The following is a 16,761-nucleotide window of genomic DNA, read 5'->3' on the forward strand; positions in this document are numbered from 1 at the left end:
GTCGGTGGCGACACCAGCAATGAAGAGTATGGAGAAGACAAATGACATAAGATTTTGGACCACCACATTTGTAATGTCCATGTGGCACTTTATCTTCTTCTAACTTTTTTGTTCAGTTAAATAATGTAACTCTTTATAAGGGATTTTAAAGTGAGACATACTTTCTGCGTGGAACTATTTTCCATGCATTGGTTACTCATTTTCTTACACACCTATTGTAATTATTATTGCTATTAATTTCAACATATAATATATTGGATGGAGGCAAGTGTTAGGAAGGAGACATAATAAAGAATGTTTTCAAGAAGAAAAACAGAGAATTGTGTGCGTTGAGTTAGGGGAAGTGATGTATGTTGATTTTTTTTCCAATAAATCTAAACTCGTTTATTTTTGAAATAAAAAATTCACAAGCGAAGGAAAAAAAAAAAAAAGGATGAATAAACCCAATAGTTAGGTCAATCTAAAAATGATATTATTGCTCATTGCACTAGTACTATTTCTTTCGCACCTTAGTGAAAATTCAAAAATATTCATTTAATAATGTCTAAAGTTTGAAACTTCGGATGCACCACAACACAACAAACCTCTACTTTACATATATTAAAATTCGAACACACCCCTTTAAATGACACTCCTAGTCTTTTCTTCCCTACATTTGAAATAAAGTCCAAAAACATGAAGAGACCTCTCAAAAATCCACATTCAACATTCTTTCAATCATTCCCTCGTTTTTTTTATAGATGTTCATTCAAGCTAAGCACTTTCATCAACTTCTACTCCTTTTCATTTAAACTGAGCACCTTCATCTCTCATATTTGGTAAGTTTCTCATTTTTTTATAAAATTTTTTATGCATGCAATTGCTTTATAGATTATAGTTAAGCTACATTATATACCATCAAACATAAATGTAATATATTTTTTCTCCTACTTGGTTTGAATTTGGAACACGCCAAATCAAATGAAAAAGAGTCTGAATTTTAAATTCTAAATTAACAACTAACGAATATTGAAATTCGGACGCTCCTTGTCACACCAAACTCAACCTCAGAACCACGTAAAATCAAAGTTAAAGGGTTTGTTCGAATTTCTAAATTCGGACGCTTTCATTTAAGTATTCGTGTTCACACATTTTCCTCTTCCTTTCCTTTCATTTCTTCAAAGTTGCACACAAGTGAAAACATAGCTCATCAGTGCCTACTTATGTTCCAACATTTTTTCCACTCTTTCTCACAACTTCTAGTCCATTACGTTAAAGTTTAGCACATCTTTCAAATTCTACTCCACTACATTTAAGCCAAGATCATCCATTTCTCACATTTGGTAAGTTTATCATTTTCCTACTTTTTTTAATTTGTAATGCATGCATTTCCTAGATAGGGTATAATTATGTTATGTTAGGTTACATACAATCGAGTTGTTATATTTGTTTATCCTAACTAGATAGGGTAGGAATTTTGAATATTTGAGAAATAGGCTTTGTAATGCTCTATTTCTATTATGGTTTTGTGTAGTCCGGATATTGAAATTCGGACCCTTAGTCCGAATAACAAAATTCGGATTTATCTGCTTTGTGTTATCTTTTTTAGTTTGGTTTATTAATACATTTTTTCGCTTATTTGATTATGACGTGCATTTTCTTGTTTTACTATCGCAAAAATGACCAACGACCAACAAAGATTGAGACATGGTATAGTGGCCCAACATGCTTCAGTGCACAGGGAGAAAGATAGATCCTCACAACCAAAATTTGGAGAAATTTCATTTGCTGGTGGAGCATCGTCTTATTGGGTTCATGTATCTTCGGCTCATTACAAAGCCCCCGTTGATCCAGTACATGTTGTTGTACCTGATGTTGGAGTGCTTGATAGTTTTTCGGGAGGACCCTCAGACCTTTCACTACTTCCTCTATATGCACACCATGCTATTAGATACATGTGGTAGGGATAGGTATCACTAATCTTTAATTACTCTTTTAAATATTTCTGTTAATTTAAATATTTTTGGAGTACTGCGAGATGTTGAAATGAATAAACCGTGGTAGGAAGGTAGCAAAGTTGTCGCAACCTGATGAACTATGGTTTTATGATGTCTTACATATACACGGTTATATTAACCATGGTTTATTGTATGAGTTTGTTGAGATATGAAACACAAAGACATTGTAATTTCATCTTTCGATCGGTGAGATAACCATCACACTTGATGATGTATCATGTCTCCTACATCTTGTGATCACAGGAAGATTATTATATCACTATATAATTAGTAGACTTGAGGCACTCAACATGATACTGACATATTTAGGAGCTGATTCGGGTAAAGCTCAAGAGGAGATAGATGACACCAGAGGATGTCACACCAAATTTTTTTCCTTATGACAAATTATGTTGACCACCTAAATGCAATAATGGATGCTAAAGATGATGATGCACGGGTTGCATAACATATAGGATGTGTATTAAGTCATACATCATGGTTTTTGTTGGCACGTGTATATTCGTGGATAAAAGTGCAACTTATGTTGACGTCGTCTATATTATATACTTCATTACATATGAAAGTTAGCTTAATGTAGTCAGTAGAAGACAAGACAGATGACAACAAACAATTGCCTATTTACGGTAAATTTGTTTGCATCCTTATTGATAGTAATTACATATTACTTGTGATACACACTTTCTGATATTTTATCTGAATCATTTTTAGGCATGGATCCACTAACATTTTCTACGTCTCTCTGGCGAAATATTTTGAAGACTACTCTAAGAATTTCCACGTGTCTGCTCGATTATACCTCTCAAGGGTAATCCTGCAACTGAGTCGTTCGGAGCTGCACTTGTCTGCATCCTGCCGAATGATATCTATTACACGTTGTATGGTGAGCATCGTCAGATGCGTCCCTTGGAGGTAATATTCTGGTACTCTATATGGTTGGCTTATGGATCTCAACTTATGTATCCACATTTACCTTAGTGAGTATTACAATAGTTTAGGTATTTACAGGGTATAACCAGGGACCGCACAGTTGCTGCTCCTACCACAGTCCTCTGCGGAAATATCAATGCGATATTTGTGGACTACCATGAGCATCTGGTGTCATAGGATGTACACAGTGTGTCATCTCCTCGTTCAAGGAGTGCGGTATACAGATACATCCAAAGTTTTTATTTAGTTTTCATCCTTGCATGACACTAGATGTAAAAATGCATCCCCTTAGACCAACTCATCAAGAGATAGTATAAGATGAACAGGTGAGGTGGACCATGTTGTGGATGAACTGCTAATATGTCACCATTCTGATGCTATTGAAGAGAGACCATAGCTAGAGGCGAGTTTCAAGAAGTAATTCCTGAGATGACCACTCTACAAGCAATCTTAGCAAAGACACGACATACAATGCAGTATAGAAGGCGTATAAGGAACATGGACATTAGATACACCTAGTAGTAATATTTTAATTTGTATTTTGATATTAACATTTTCAAAATTTGTATGGTTCAATTTATTTATTTTTGCGAGAATGACTAATGTATGATTTACCAACATTTTGTTTGACTTAATGTATAGTATAATGTTATGCCATAAGTATATGATTTATTGTGAGAATGATTTATAAATGATTTTATTTTATTTATTAATCAATGACTTACAATGTATGATTTAATATTATGAAAGTTTCTTCCAAGTACTGTCAATCAATGAGTGTAAGTGTAAATACTATTATTGGGTTGCTCCGGAGATAGAAATTTGGATTTCAATAGGATATATACATTATACAGACTTGAAATGCGGATATATTTTTGGCAAAAATGAAGTGTCTCTGCTGTGATGAGGTGATTTGTTGTATAACAGAAGATTTCAATATCATGAACACCACCCCAAATATTTACTCGTAAAAGGCCAATATTTCTACAGAATGGGCCGAGAGACTTTCCTGAGCCCAGTTTTCAAGCAAAGACCCACTCCCATCTATTCATGGTACAAGGTAACGGTTTGCGGTACTTAGAAGATTATAAACACAATCACATTACTTCGTTATCGATGTGGGATTTTTCTGAATGCCCCTTTTCAATGAAACACTTCTATTAAACTTCTCACTCAACCTTTGAATGCAACACTCACACCTTCATAAACATACACCTCTCTCGTGAACAAGAGTAATGCTTGCTACATTTCCAACTTAATTCCAACAACTTTCCTCCACCATGGCATATGAAACATATAATGTCGACACGAGAGTGTTATACTACAAACTTAAATCACATGATAAAGCTAAAAAACCAATGGTTTCATATTAAAGGAAACCTCTTAGCATAGTGAAATTTAACCACTTTAGGCTACTTCATTTAATAGGGTCATTTATTCAGCTACCATATTATTTTTTTCTTAACTTATAAATTTGAATACACATTAGATCAATGCCTTCAAAACTTAGCCAGAGAAATATGAATATGAATATGAATAGTAGAGAAACAGTTTTTGTTATGTTTGCATTTGTGTTGTTTGCATGGGGGAATAATGCACAAGATGATGAAACACTTGTTCCAGCAATCATAACATTTGGTGACTCTGCTGTTGATGTTGGGAACAATGACTATCTTTATACTCTTTTCAAAGCTAACTATCTTCCTTATGGAAGAGACTTTGCTAACCATAAACCTACTGGAAGGTTTTGCAATGGAAAATTAGCTACTGATATTACTGGTGAGAATATAAACATCGAAAAACCAAACTCGTAATACTAACGTTACATATATATATATATATATATATATATATATATATATATATATATATATATATATATATATATATATATATATATATATATATATATAGATATATAATTTTCGTTCGTTGTTTCTTTTCGTAGCTGAAACGCTAGGTTTTAAGAGTTATGCGCCCGCGTATCTTAGCCCACAAGCAAAAGGAAAGAACCTTCTTATTGGAGCAAATTTCGCTTCGGCTGCATCTGGTTACGATGAAAAGGCTGCCATTTTGAATGTAAGTTTTTATGAACATCGCAAACACGTGTGCTAAAGGTTTCGCGTTTTTTTTTAACTCGTTTATTTTTTTTGCAGCATGCGATTCCGTTATCGCAACAGTTAAAATACTACAAGGAATACCAAAGCAAGCTTGCAAAGATAGCTGGTAGAAAAAAAGCAGCATCAATTATTAAAGGTGCATTGTACTTATTGAGTGGTGGAAGTAGTGACTTTGTACAAAACTATTATGTGAATCCTATAGTCAACAAAGTTGTTACTCCTGATCAATATTCTGCATTCCTTGTGGAGACATTCTTAAGTTTTGTTAAGGTATATAACTTGTTCTTTTCTTGTCACTATGTATTAAAACGTTAGAATGCTATAACAATTAAAGGTGCTTTGTTTTTGAACATAGGATTTGTATAAATTGGGAGCTAGAAAAATTGGAGTGACTTCACTTCCACCATTGGGTTGCTTACCTGCTACAAGAACTTTATTTGGATTCCATGAGAAAGGTTGTGTCACAAGAATCAACAGTGATGCACAAGGATTTAACAAGAGAATGAACTCGGCCGCAGTGAAACTCCAAAAGCAGCTTCCTGGTCTTAAGATTGTTGTCTTTAACATTTACAAACCTCTCTATGAACTTGTTCAATCCCCTTCGAAATTCGGTAAGAAATGCTTTCACTAGAATAACATGTGATATGATTTCATTCTGTAAAAGAGTGCTACTTATTCTTTAACGTATATTGTGACATCTGATAGGTTTCGCGGAGGCAAGGAGAGGCTGCTGTGGTGTTGGGACAGTAGAGACGACAACCTTATTGTGCAATCAACATTCGTTAGGAACTTGTTCTAATGCAACTCAGTATGTGTTTTGGGACAGTGTTCATCCTTCACAAGCTGCTAATCAAGTTCTGGCTGATGCATTGATTGAACAAGGCATAAGCCTCATCACTTAAGAACTCATGGAGGTGCATGTGATGAAACAGTTTGTTATTTATCTAGTGTAGAGAAACGTCTTCGTATTAAATAAGATTTTAGAAATTTCGATGTAACATGTTCGGTACATCAGTTCAGTTTACATACCAAGTTAATTTTCTGTCATATCTCCAATTCGCTAATGAAAACCGTTTTCTAAGTTAAATATGTCGAGATTATCTGAAGTAAAATATAACCATTATTATAAATAATTGATGATCGCTGGCGAAGGATAGAAAACACATTATTCTGTAATCCAACATAAATCAGAAAAGGTTCAATCCTTGCATATTGACCATAAGCTAAAACAAACTAACTATATGATGTTGATCTTACTCGTCTTTGATGTTTATCATTCGCACTAAAATCTTTTAGAGCTTCTGCATATTTCTCCAAATCAGATTTCTTTATGCCTAAAAAATCGGATAAGGAACCTTCTCCATCAAAACTTGAATATCTCCTTGATGTAATCAGCTTTTGAGAATCGCTATCTTCTTGATATCTAGATGAAACTTGACTATGATGATGATGTCTATCCTTTCCCAATATCAATCTTCTAAGCTTGCAGAAAAATTTGTTCTGCCTTGAGGCGATAGTTCTAGAAGCCGGTGAATTATCAACCGAAGAAAAATGATCATAGTCTCCAGAGTCGGTAACAGAAGAAGATTGCGAGGAGGACCATTGCTTTAAATCAAAGTCGACAGTACTCCCTAGTCCATTAGTATCAGCATATTCAGGTTTTAGTTGCTTGGATTTCTTCTCAGATGTAGGGCTCAAGCTTTTACTCGGGTCCTTTGCAATTGTTTTAATGTGTGGAGGCTGTTGATTCTGCAGCTCCTGTCGCATACAAGCATTTATCCACCGCGTGTACACTAATTCTTCAATATTTGAATGTCGATCAGATTGTAGTTGCTCAATTTGCTTCATCAAGTCGTCATTTTCTTTTCTAAGACGCTCGTTTTCTTGAATCGCATCATTAGCAAGGATCTGCGTAGAATCGAATCTTCTAGTTAAGTCAGAATTCTCTATCTGCAATTTTGAACTAGTTTTCCTCAACTCTTCTACTTCAGACTCAAGCGCCTCTAACTTGGCTACTCTTTGTCGAAGACTCACAATCTGCTCTTTACTCTGCTCAGCTTCGCGCCAAATTTCCTTATTGAGCAGCTCGGTTTTTGCTTTTGCTGCATCAAGCTCGGCCAGCACGTTTGCATAATCAGCAACATGTTCCCTTAATCCCTGATTCTCGGACTGTAAATTTTTAGCCATCTGATTGAACATCTCTACCTGCATATTACTTATCTTCAATCTATTTTCGAGCTCCATCAAAACCGTTTCTCGCTCTTTAAGACCATAGTACTCAAGTAACTGAACCTCGAGATTTTGTTCCTTGTCTTGAAGCAATCTAACCATGTCCTTGAGTTGATGTATCTCTTGTTCATACTCATTCTTATCAGGACATGCATATGCTCTAGAAGATCCTACTTTTAACCTCGGCAGCGCCTCTTCTTCGAACTCCACCTCCTTAATGATCTCATCAAATTCAGCTAGAAGGAACTCAACTCTATCACCATTTTGTTTAGTGTTAGTGAGAAAACCAATAGGAGAATTTCCACTCCTCGACTCGTTGGTTTGTGTTTCTTCCTGATATATAGAAAATTCAATAACCCTATTTTAGTTTCATTGTATGAAAAAAATCATCTTAGAAGTACAAATTCAATAGCCCAATTCTAAACTCCTCTCCATCTGATATACTCTCCTTATCACAGAATCTACACGTCTCCTCTCCATGTAAAAACTACCTAAGTCTATTTTGCACCGTCTTTTCTACTATAATTCTTCAATTTCGAAATACAAACCAAACAATTATTATAAAAAATGAAATGTAGGGAAATAAAGTACTACCTCCTCATCAACAATGCTGGAACTGGAAGTAGTGCATTCAGGACCTGAGAAGAGAAATACATTAAACAAAACAATAACATGAATAGTTAGATTCATGATGGATGAAATTGAAAAGAAAAAAGACCTTGATTGATTCTAAGGCGTGAGCAGAGAAATCCAGCAAAAGTAAAACCAAAAGCCAAACCAATGTTCACCAAAATAGGCTTCACACGCTTCTTCCTCCTCATCATGATGATGATCAAAATTACTTTGTTCATCACTACTATCAAGTTCAAAACAGTATAGGTATATGTATTCATCAAAAAAAGTGAATTCAAATTAATTAGGAAACAAATAAAAATGAGTAAGGAAAATATATAACCGAAAAGACAAAAATGTATTTGATTCTTTTATTAAAATGAATTTAGGAAATTAAGAATTCAATATATAAATTAATTACTATAAAAAATATATATATTCAGTTGGTGAAATGAGATTATTATAGATGATTCAACTTTTTTTTATAAGTAATTTATATTTAGCAGGAGCAATTCGCATCTATAATTGATAGTTGATGTGTTTTATATAATAAAATTCTTATAATAAATAAAACGTCAAATTACAGTTTTAATTTTCTTAATATTATTCATTTACAAAATCAATATCTCATTATATTTTTAAATATTTTTGTTAAGTTAATAAATTTCACATCATTAAATTAAAAAATTATATTATATTTGTACCAAAAACATAAAATATAATGCAAAAAGTGAAACAAATCAATATTTAAAATTAAAATTATGGAAATAAATTAGTAGTTACGGAAACAAAATCATAACGTAGATATCAAACGAGCATGTTCATTCCATTTAGTCACGCTTCGAAAAGCTCGTAAAATAATGGAATGAAACAAATTTAGTTAAGAGTTTAGGACTAAAATTTTGATCCATCTCACAAAAAAATTATCATAGGGCGCGGGACGGGTCTGCGGGCTTACACTTTTTAAGTTTAAAAATTATAAATTTTATGCTAATATTTGGGTCTACAAAAGCTTGCGACTAATGGGATGGAGCGGAGCAGATATATTACAAGGTACGAGCCTAAAATATTGACACGTTACCATCCCGATGTATTCTAAATCCTAAATATTTGCATCTTTTAAGTTTCTTCTCCACACCCGTTATTTAAATCCTAACTCCTTCATACATGCTTCAACTTCAACTTACTTCTTCTTTTCTTAAAGAGTTTATGTTGTTTCACTTTAAGTTATTATTCTGATTTGTTTGAAAAGACATTTTGTTCTAGGGCATGGATTTAAAAAAACTTGTTATGGTTAGAATAGTAGTAAAAATGTGAGTAAGTGGAAAAATAGTTTCATATTGAATAAGAATGTGGTGAGTTGAATATTTATAAGTGAGAGAACTCATTCACGTCACCTTTAAGTTTTAGGTGGACAAGTGGTATATCTCTCACAAAGGTGTCTAATCTTATACTATGTATCAATGCTCCCTAGTGAAAAACTTCTCCCATAATAATAATCTTAATCAAGAGATATTGTGGACTTATATGTGATCATAAGGATTGGAGAAAAATATGAACCAAGACATATGTTGAATATTGTACGACACTTTAAATTTGACCCACCTCGCAAAAGCCTGCAAAAAAGGGTGTGACGGAGCAGACATAGTAGATGCATTGATTTAACAAGCCTGCTGATAGGGATCGAAAATTATGATAAACGGAAAATATAATATTGATTGAATTAAAAACTATTACAGAGACTGATCCCTATAATCCCAGAGCAAATGCTCCTCAGAGGAGAGATGAATCTCTCTCTGCCCAAACCCTAACTCTAATAGGAAAATCAGAAAATAATAACCATACTAGCTACTGCCCCATACACTCCTATTTATATGGGGAATACTAACTAAACTAACTCCTATTTATTTGGATGATTAAAACTAACTGACTAAACCACTCCTAATTATTTGCAGAATAAAAACTAATTAAGTGAGCTAACTCCTATTTATTTGGTTTGGACTAAGACCCAAACCAATATCCTAACACCTGCTAATCTAGTTCTAGCTGATGCATTGATTTAACAAGCCATAAGCCTTATCTGTTAAGGATTCATGGAATTGCAAGTGATACAAGTTTTGTATTTCTCTAGTGTAGAGAAACTTCATCATATTAAATAAGATTTTAGAAATTTCTATGCAACATGTTCAGGTACATCGGTTATTTTGGAAGGGCAATTAATCAAGATCCACATTGTGCTATCTTATCTCGTAGAAACACAGCATTATTTTAGCCATTGTGCAAATCAAGGAACATTGAACTCTGAATTCAGGATGAAATATTGGCTACTATCTGATCTTTTTTTGTTAAAAAGATGCTAATGTAATCTTATGACATAACTAATTACTAACAAAATTCAATAGCAAGTTTGATATTGGTGCTAAAATTTGAACCTTAAACCTCTTCCACACTATCCACAGCTATGTGTAAACTAAATGTAGATTTGTAAGTATTGACAAGAATCATTTTCTAAGCTTATGATAGAAAACACATTCTTCGGTAATACAAAATAAGTCAGAAAAGGTTAAATCCATGCATATTGACCATCAGCTAAAACAAACTAACTAAATGATGTTGATCTTCCTCGTTTTTTATGTTTATCATTCGCAGTAGAATCTTCTAGCGCTTCTGCATATTTCTCCAAATCAGACTTCTCTAAGCCTAAAAAGTCGGAGAAGGAACCTTCTCCGTCAAAACTTGAATATCTCCTATCAAAGGAAATTCTACCGTCAATGTCGGTTGATGTACTCCGCCGTTGAGCATTGCTGTTTTCTTGATATCCAGATGAAACCTGACTATGACGATGGTGTCTATCCTTTCCTAATATCAGTCTTCTAAGCTTGCCAAAAAACTTGTTCTGACTTTTAGCGTTAGTTCCAGAAGAAAAATGATCATACTCTCCAGAGTCAGTAATAGAAGAAGATTGTGAGGAGGACCGGTGATTTAAATCAATATCCACAGTACTCCCTAGTCCATTAGTATCAGCATATTCACGTGTTAGTTTCTTGGCTTCAATCTCAGAGGTAGGGTTTAAGCTTTTACTTAAGTCATTTGCAACCGTTTTATTGTGTAGAGGCTGATGATTCTGCAGCTCTTGTCGTAAACGAGCATTTACCCACCGCGCGTACAATAATTCTTCAATATCTGAACGTCGATCAGATTGTATTTGCTCAATTTGCTTCAACAAGTCCTCATTTTCTTTTCTAAGACGCTCACTTTCTTGATTCGCATCATTAGCAAGGATCTGTGTGGAATCGAATCTTCTAGTTAAGTCAGAATTCTCTATCTGCAATCTTGAATTAGATTCCCTCAACTCTTCTACTTCAGACTCAAGCGCCTCTAACTTTTGCAGCTTAATTTTGATGTCCTCATCACAAGCAGCATCTTTGCAATCTTGGTCTTGCAACTTGGCTACTCTTTGCTGAAGACTAACGATCCGCTCTTTATTCTGGTCAGCTTCACGCCTAATTTCCTTATTGAGCAGTTCGATTTTTGCTTTTGCTGCGTCAAGCTCAGCCAGCACATTTGCATGATCAGCAACCTGTTCCCTTAATTTCCGATTCTCAGACTGTAAGCTTTTAGCCTTGAGATTGAACATCTCAACCTGCATATTAGTTATCTTCAATCTATTTTCGAGCTCCATCACAACCGTTTCCTGCTCTTTAAGACCATAGTACTCAAGTAATTGAACCTCAAGATTTTGTTCCTTGTCTTGAAGCATTCTAACCATGTTCTTGAGTCGATGTATCTCTTGCTCATACTCATCCTTATCAATACCTTCATATGTTATAGAAGATTCTACTTTTAACTTCCGCGCCTCTACTTCAAACTCTACCTCCTTAACGAGTTCGTCAAATTCAGGTAGGAGGAACTCATCTTTATCACCATTTTGTTTACTGCTATTCGTAAGAGCATTAGAAGAATTCTCACTACTCAATCCGTCGGAGCATGTTGCATCAACGTCTCGTCCTAAATTAACTTCATGACCTGAGAAAAACACCATTACATTTAACAAAACAATAACTTGAACAGTTAGATTCATGATGAAATTGAAAGGACACAAAACCTTGATTGATTCTGAGGCGTGAGCATAGAAATCCAGCTACAGAAAACCCAAAAGCCAAACCAATATTCACTAAAACAGGTTTCACACCCTTCTCCTTCTTGATCATCATCAAATTCAATCTAATCTTTCATCACTATCATTAAACTCTTAACTGAGTCATACCTAGAAACCTAACAAGTTCATAACCAACATTGATTAGGAACAATTCATACAGCTTATACAAAATCAGAAAGCATCGAAATAACAAAAGCGACTTTCGAATGATTTTCAATACAAAGAATTGAATTCAAAAAACTAGTTACGAAAGAAACAAAAGTGAGTAAAGAAGAAAAGTACCTGAGGTTCGTGTCCATGAAAACCGAAAAGACAAAAAGGGTATTTGTCTCTTTCTTTTTGCTGAGACCAAAACAAGTACAAACGAATCTTTAAAATGTAGTTGTTGTGTTGACTAAATAATTTGAAATCAGGAGAAACTCAATTTACCAAGGATTCCTTTTTAATCTCTTGAATTCGCTCACTAATTATAGACATTATATTTTTTAAATTTTAAAGTTAATTATTTTATTTATACATTTTATATAAAAAATTATTTTATTAACAAAGGTCAAAGGACATCATATATTTTTAACAATTTTGACAATATATTTAAGGATAATATTATAATTTTTTATATTTATTTATTATTTATTTAATATTATTTATTCCATTAATTAATATTTTTAATATTTAATTATTTATTATTATTTGTCCCATTAATTGCTCACTTTTGTAAATTTACATATTTAAGATAATTTTGAAAATTTTTATAATTATTTATTTATTTAATTATTTAATATCATTTATCCCACTAACAATCATTTCATATATTTATTTATTTATTTATATTTTTTTAATCAAGAAATTATATTAATTCAAAAAAATCGTTAATACAAGGTGATCGCTTGGATCCAATCCTCCAAAAAAAAAGAACCTAACTTCAAAACCTATAGCTTAAGGTAACATGAAATTAGCTATATGCGGTCTAAGCAAGTGACTAGTTCACCCTCTATAAACTATCATCTCAATAGTCATTTCATCTATGTTTCTATTATGTACATTTTGCCCAAAGCACTTCTCGTTTCTCCATTTCCAAATCTCATAAAGTGTCTCAATTATGGCCAATTTCATCAATTCTGCCACCCACCCCTTGCCACGAAGTACGCTGCATAATCCACTTGAATTCAGCATTCAAGTCTTGTGGATAATGTTGGATCCTAAGCCAATTCAGAATTTTGATCCATATCTGCCTAAGTTCCCAGCACTTAAAGAACATATGAGTTATTGTTTCTTCCTTCGTGCAGCAGACACATTTAGTGTTAGCCACCATTCCAAACCTCTGAAGCCTAACTTTTGTGGCAAGCTTACCATGACAGACCATCCACATGACTATAACAGCCATTGGCCTGACAGTGTTGCGTATAATCAGGCTGCTCCAAGGCATCTTCGGGGGTATCAGGTATCAAACTGAGGTACACTTTCCTACCATTGAACTTCACCTATTGTAGCATAGTGTCCCAGAGGGCCTGCAAGTTCACAATGGTTTCCCTTTGCTTTAAGATCAAGCGGAATAACCATGAATCATTAGGTATGGCTTTGACAGTTATCACACCTTTTTTTCGCAAGTAGTAAGTGTGGATTTACCTCACCCACAGGCTATTAGTTTTAGCACAGATGTTCCAAAGTAACTTGAGGAGGTAAACTTGATTCCAAACCCCTATGGTCGTGATGTTGAGCCCCCCTTTACTTCTTGGTTTACAAACTTTCTCCCAAGAGATTGGGCTCTTCCTGCTAAGAATCTCATATATTTATTTATTACACTAAATTTTTATTTTTGTAAATTTTTATATTTATTTTTTTTAATTTTTAAATTTATTAATATTATATGTTCTACAAAGTAGCATCTTCTTTCTAATTTTTCATACTACCATAGTTATTATTTTAGTATTTTGTTTTTGGTTTTTGTTTTTCATTCTTGTTATTTTTATTTTTTATTTTTATATTCTTAAGATTTTCAAAGCAAAAATATCACGATAAAAACATGATAATTTTCTAGATGTTTACTAATTTAGTGATATTATTGATTCGCTCATCCCCTATAAACTTAAATACTCTTTTCAATCTCATAACTACACTTAATTTTAATTTTAATCAAAATTTATCATAATAATTTTAATTAGTAAAACTTTTCTAATTAATTATAATTAAAAAAAATTCTTTTTTATATATAAATTAATAATTAAATTAAAAACGTGGGTGTTAGAACTCCACTGCATCAATTTAAGTGGCGATCATGTTTACTAAAAACTTGTCATAATTTGTGTTAAACTCAAATATATAGTTAACTTAAAATCAAGTGGGTCAAATTGAGCCACTCAAAATAGAGTAGTGTTATTTATTACGAAAGAAATTAAGGAAGAAATGCAAGAATGTAATATGTCATTATTTTATAGTAGAATTTTTAATTTATTTAAAATTAAATTTTCTATTTAATTGGAATCATGGGATAGTGGTGATAATAAATGGTTAAGATTATTCTTGCCTTTTTTTATTTTCATTTTTTTTAATAGTAAGCATTTTCCCTCAAAATATATAGAAACAAAATAGGAGAACAAAAAGAGGGTGAGAGGGAACCAAACCCTCTAGAAAGCTTTGAACCTATAGCTTGACATTCCAAACTTATCTTTTTATAATGTGGAATCGGACAAAAGTTGGAGTAATAGATCGATAATGAAGGCAATGAAGACTAAGACCATAGTTTGCTAAGGCATCTATTGCAAAATTTTCCTTCCCGGAAGATGTGTGTAACAATGAGGTGCATAAATATAGCATGAGGTGCACATTTTGTCCATCGGTTTCTCAAGCTCAAAGGGATGATGGTTTTGTTCTTAAAGGTCACTACATCAAGCATTAAATTTGCCTCGGGTCATAAATTGTGCATCTACAAGTGATGAGCAAACTCTGACACGAAAGACCCCAAAAATCTCTACAAAGAAAGCTGACTCATGGCCTATCGATTCCGTTAAAGCACTAAAAAAACTCAACTCTTTTATTGTTGAATATGGCACCACAACTTACCATGGTGTTGGTGGAAGCTCCATCAACATTGCACTTGATTCAGTTCAAAGGGAAGGGGGAGACCAAAAGACCTCTTTAATAGACGGTACTTTAAGAGGGTTTGTTAAAAACAACGCTCTAATGTATCCCTAAGCCTTAAACATCACATATCAAATGTCGATTTCAATTTTTTAAATTTCTAAATTTTAAATTTAAAGAATAAGAGTTGCTATTCTAAATCATGTAATTATTAATTTAAAATTTATTCTTATAAATATATTGATTTATAAAAATTTGATTTATGAATTTGTTTTGTCTATATTGCTATACAATATATAAAGACACTAGCATTTACATTTGACAATTATTATTAATTAATTAATTTTTTAATTATGTTAAAAATATATTAATTTTCATAAGATTTAAATAATTAATTTTTTAAATAATTTTTTTAATAAAAAACTTATAAATATATTTATACTTTTTTAAATTAATATTTCGTTATTAATTCGATAAAATTTATTCGTACATTGCACAGGTGGATGTCTAATTCAATAAAATTTATCGTTTTCTAGTGTATGATATTTTATATACACTTTAAAAATCTCTATAAATGGATGCATAAGTTTTAAATGGTTTCGTGATGTTTTACAATGATTTACATACATTACATTCTGTTTTATTAAAAAGTGCACTAGTATTCAAAACAAGAAGGTGGTATTCGAATAACGCTTTCATGGCAGCATTAAAATTATCTTTTTACACTTGAAAACAACTTTTTGACGTGTTAACTATGAAAATATTTTAGCTTAAGTTTGAATAATATTTTTTGAGCTTTTATGTGATATATACGATGATTGGTGATATATCAAAGATAAAGAATTAAAGACAATCTTAACTTCGATCAATGTTGATCTTTGCCGCTTTATCATGATTGATTGTTGTCTTCATCTTTTTCTTCTTTATTCATGATTGTTGACTTTCTCTTTTTCTTCTTTTGTTGATGTATTTGTATTCATCAAAATTCAAGAGAGACTCTTTTTCACATATATCAAGAATATTAGAAGTCCAAGATCGTTTTTGTCATTGCAAGCAGCCTTGACAACCCAATTTGCATTAACTCAACTTCCAGCAAGTCTTTGTTTGATAGATCATTTGGTCACTATGTCAGAGTTTTGGTGGACATTGACTTGACTAAGGAATTAAGACATAAAATCATGGTTGAAAGAATATGATTTGTTTTTCGTGGAAATTGAATACGAGAGGATATTGTTCTATGAATTTTGCAAATGCATTGGCACATTAAAACCAAATAAAAGAGAAAAAAAATTTCCTTTATAATTGAGGTATCCAGGTCTGTCACCCGATCTCTCACGTAAAGCATTTCGCTCTTACAAACCTCAAATCGGGAGAATAAAAATTGAAGCATTATATAAAATATAACGAAATGAATTCCATCATATTTCATTTTGCTCAATCCATCATTTATAAATTCAAACAATAAAATCTAATTATATATAACTCTATTTCATTCATCAATTCAAACACTCCGAAAGTATTATTTCACATGCATCGAATCTATTAAAAATATGAAATCAAAACATATTTATTGAGAAACAAATCGTTGAGATATTTTTAATTTTAAAAATAAAATAAAATAGAACAAACTTTTTTT

The 16,761-nt window shown here is 32.5% G+C and overlaps 3 protein-coding genes across 3 annotated transcripts; 1 reads left to right on the plus strand and 2 right to left on the minus strand.

Moving 5' to 3' along the window:
- The first annotated feature begins 4,446 nt into the window (after positions 1-4,446).
- Positions 4,447-6,134, plus strand: LOC131632436 (GDSL esterase/lipase APG-like). The gene is made up of 5 exons (XM_058903177.1): positions 4,447-4,706; positions 4,876-5,006; positions 5,084-5,317; positions 5,403-5,658; positions 5,753-6,134. Exons 1-5 carry the CDS (start codon positions 4,448-4,450, stop codon positions 5,947-5,949), a joined length of 1,077 nt encoding a protein of 358 aa, XP_058759160.1. The 5' UTR covers position 4,447; the 3' UTR covers positions 5,950-6,134.
- A 25-nt stretch (positions 6,135-6,159) lies between these two features.
- On the minus strand, positions 6,160-8,100 carry LOC131632449 (protein CHUP1, chloroplastic-like). The gene is made up of 3 exons (XM_058903194.1): positions 7,995-8,100; positions 7,871-7,892; positions 6,160-7,634 (listed from the first exon to the last, which is right to left on the minus strand). The coding sequence occupies exons 1-3, from the start codon at positions 8,098-8,100 to the stop codon at positions 6,281-6,283; spliced, it is 1,482 nt and encodes a 493-aa protein (XP_058759177.1). The 3' UTR covers positions 6,160-6,280.
- Positions 8,101-10,379: 2,279 nt separating this feature from the next.
- LOC131632432 (protein CHUP1, chloroplastic-like) lies at positions 10,380-12,467 on the minus strand. The gene is made up of 3 exons (XM_058903171.1): positions 12,330-12,467; positions 11,994-12,163; positions 10,380-11,914 (listed from the first exon to the last, which is right to left on the minus strand). Exons 2-3 carry the CDS (start codon positions 12,100-12,102, stop codon positions 10,488-10,490), a joined length of 1,536 nt encoding a protein of 511 aa, XP_058759154.1. The 5' UTR covers positions 12,103-12,163; positions 12,330-12,467; the 3' UTR covers positions 10,380-10,487.
- Positions 12,468-16,761: the final 4,294 nt, after the last annotated feature.

Source organism: Vicia villosa, unplaced genomic scaffold, assembly GCF_029867415.1.
Source record: "Vicia villosa cultivar HV-30 ecotype Madison, WI unplaced genomic scaffold, Vvil1.0 ctg.000941F_1_1, whole genome shotgun sequence".
NCBI classification, from domain to species: domain Eukaryota; kingdom Viridiplantae; phylum Streptophyta; class Magnoliopsida; order Fabales; family Fabaceae; genus Vicia; species Vicia villosa.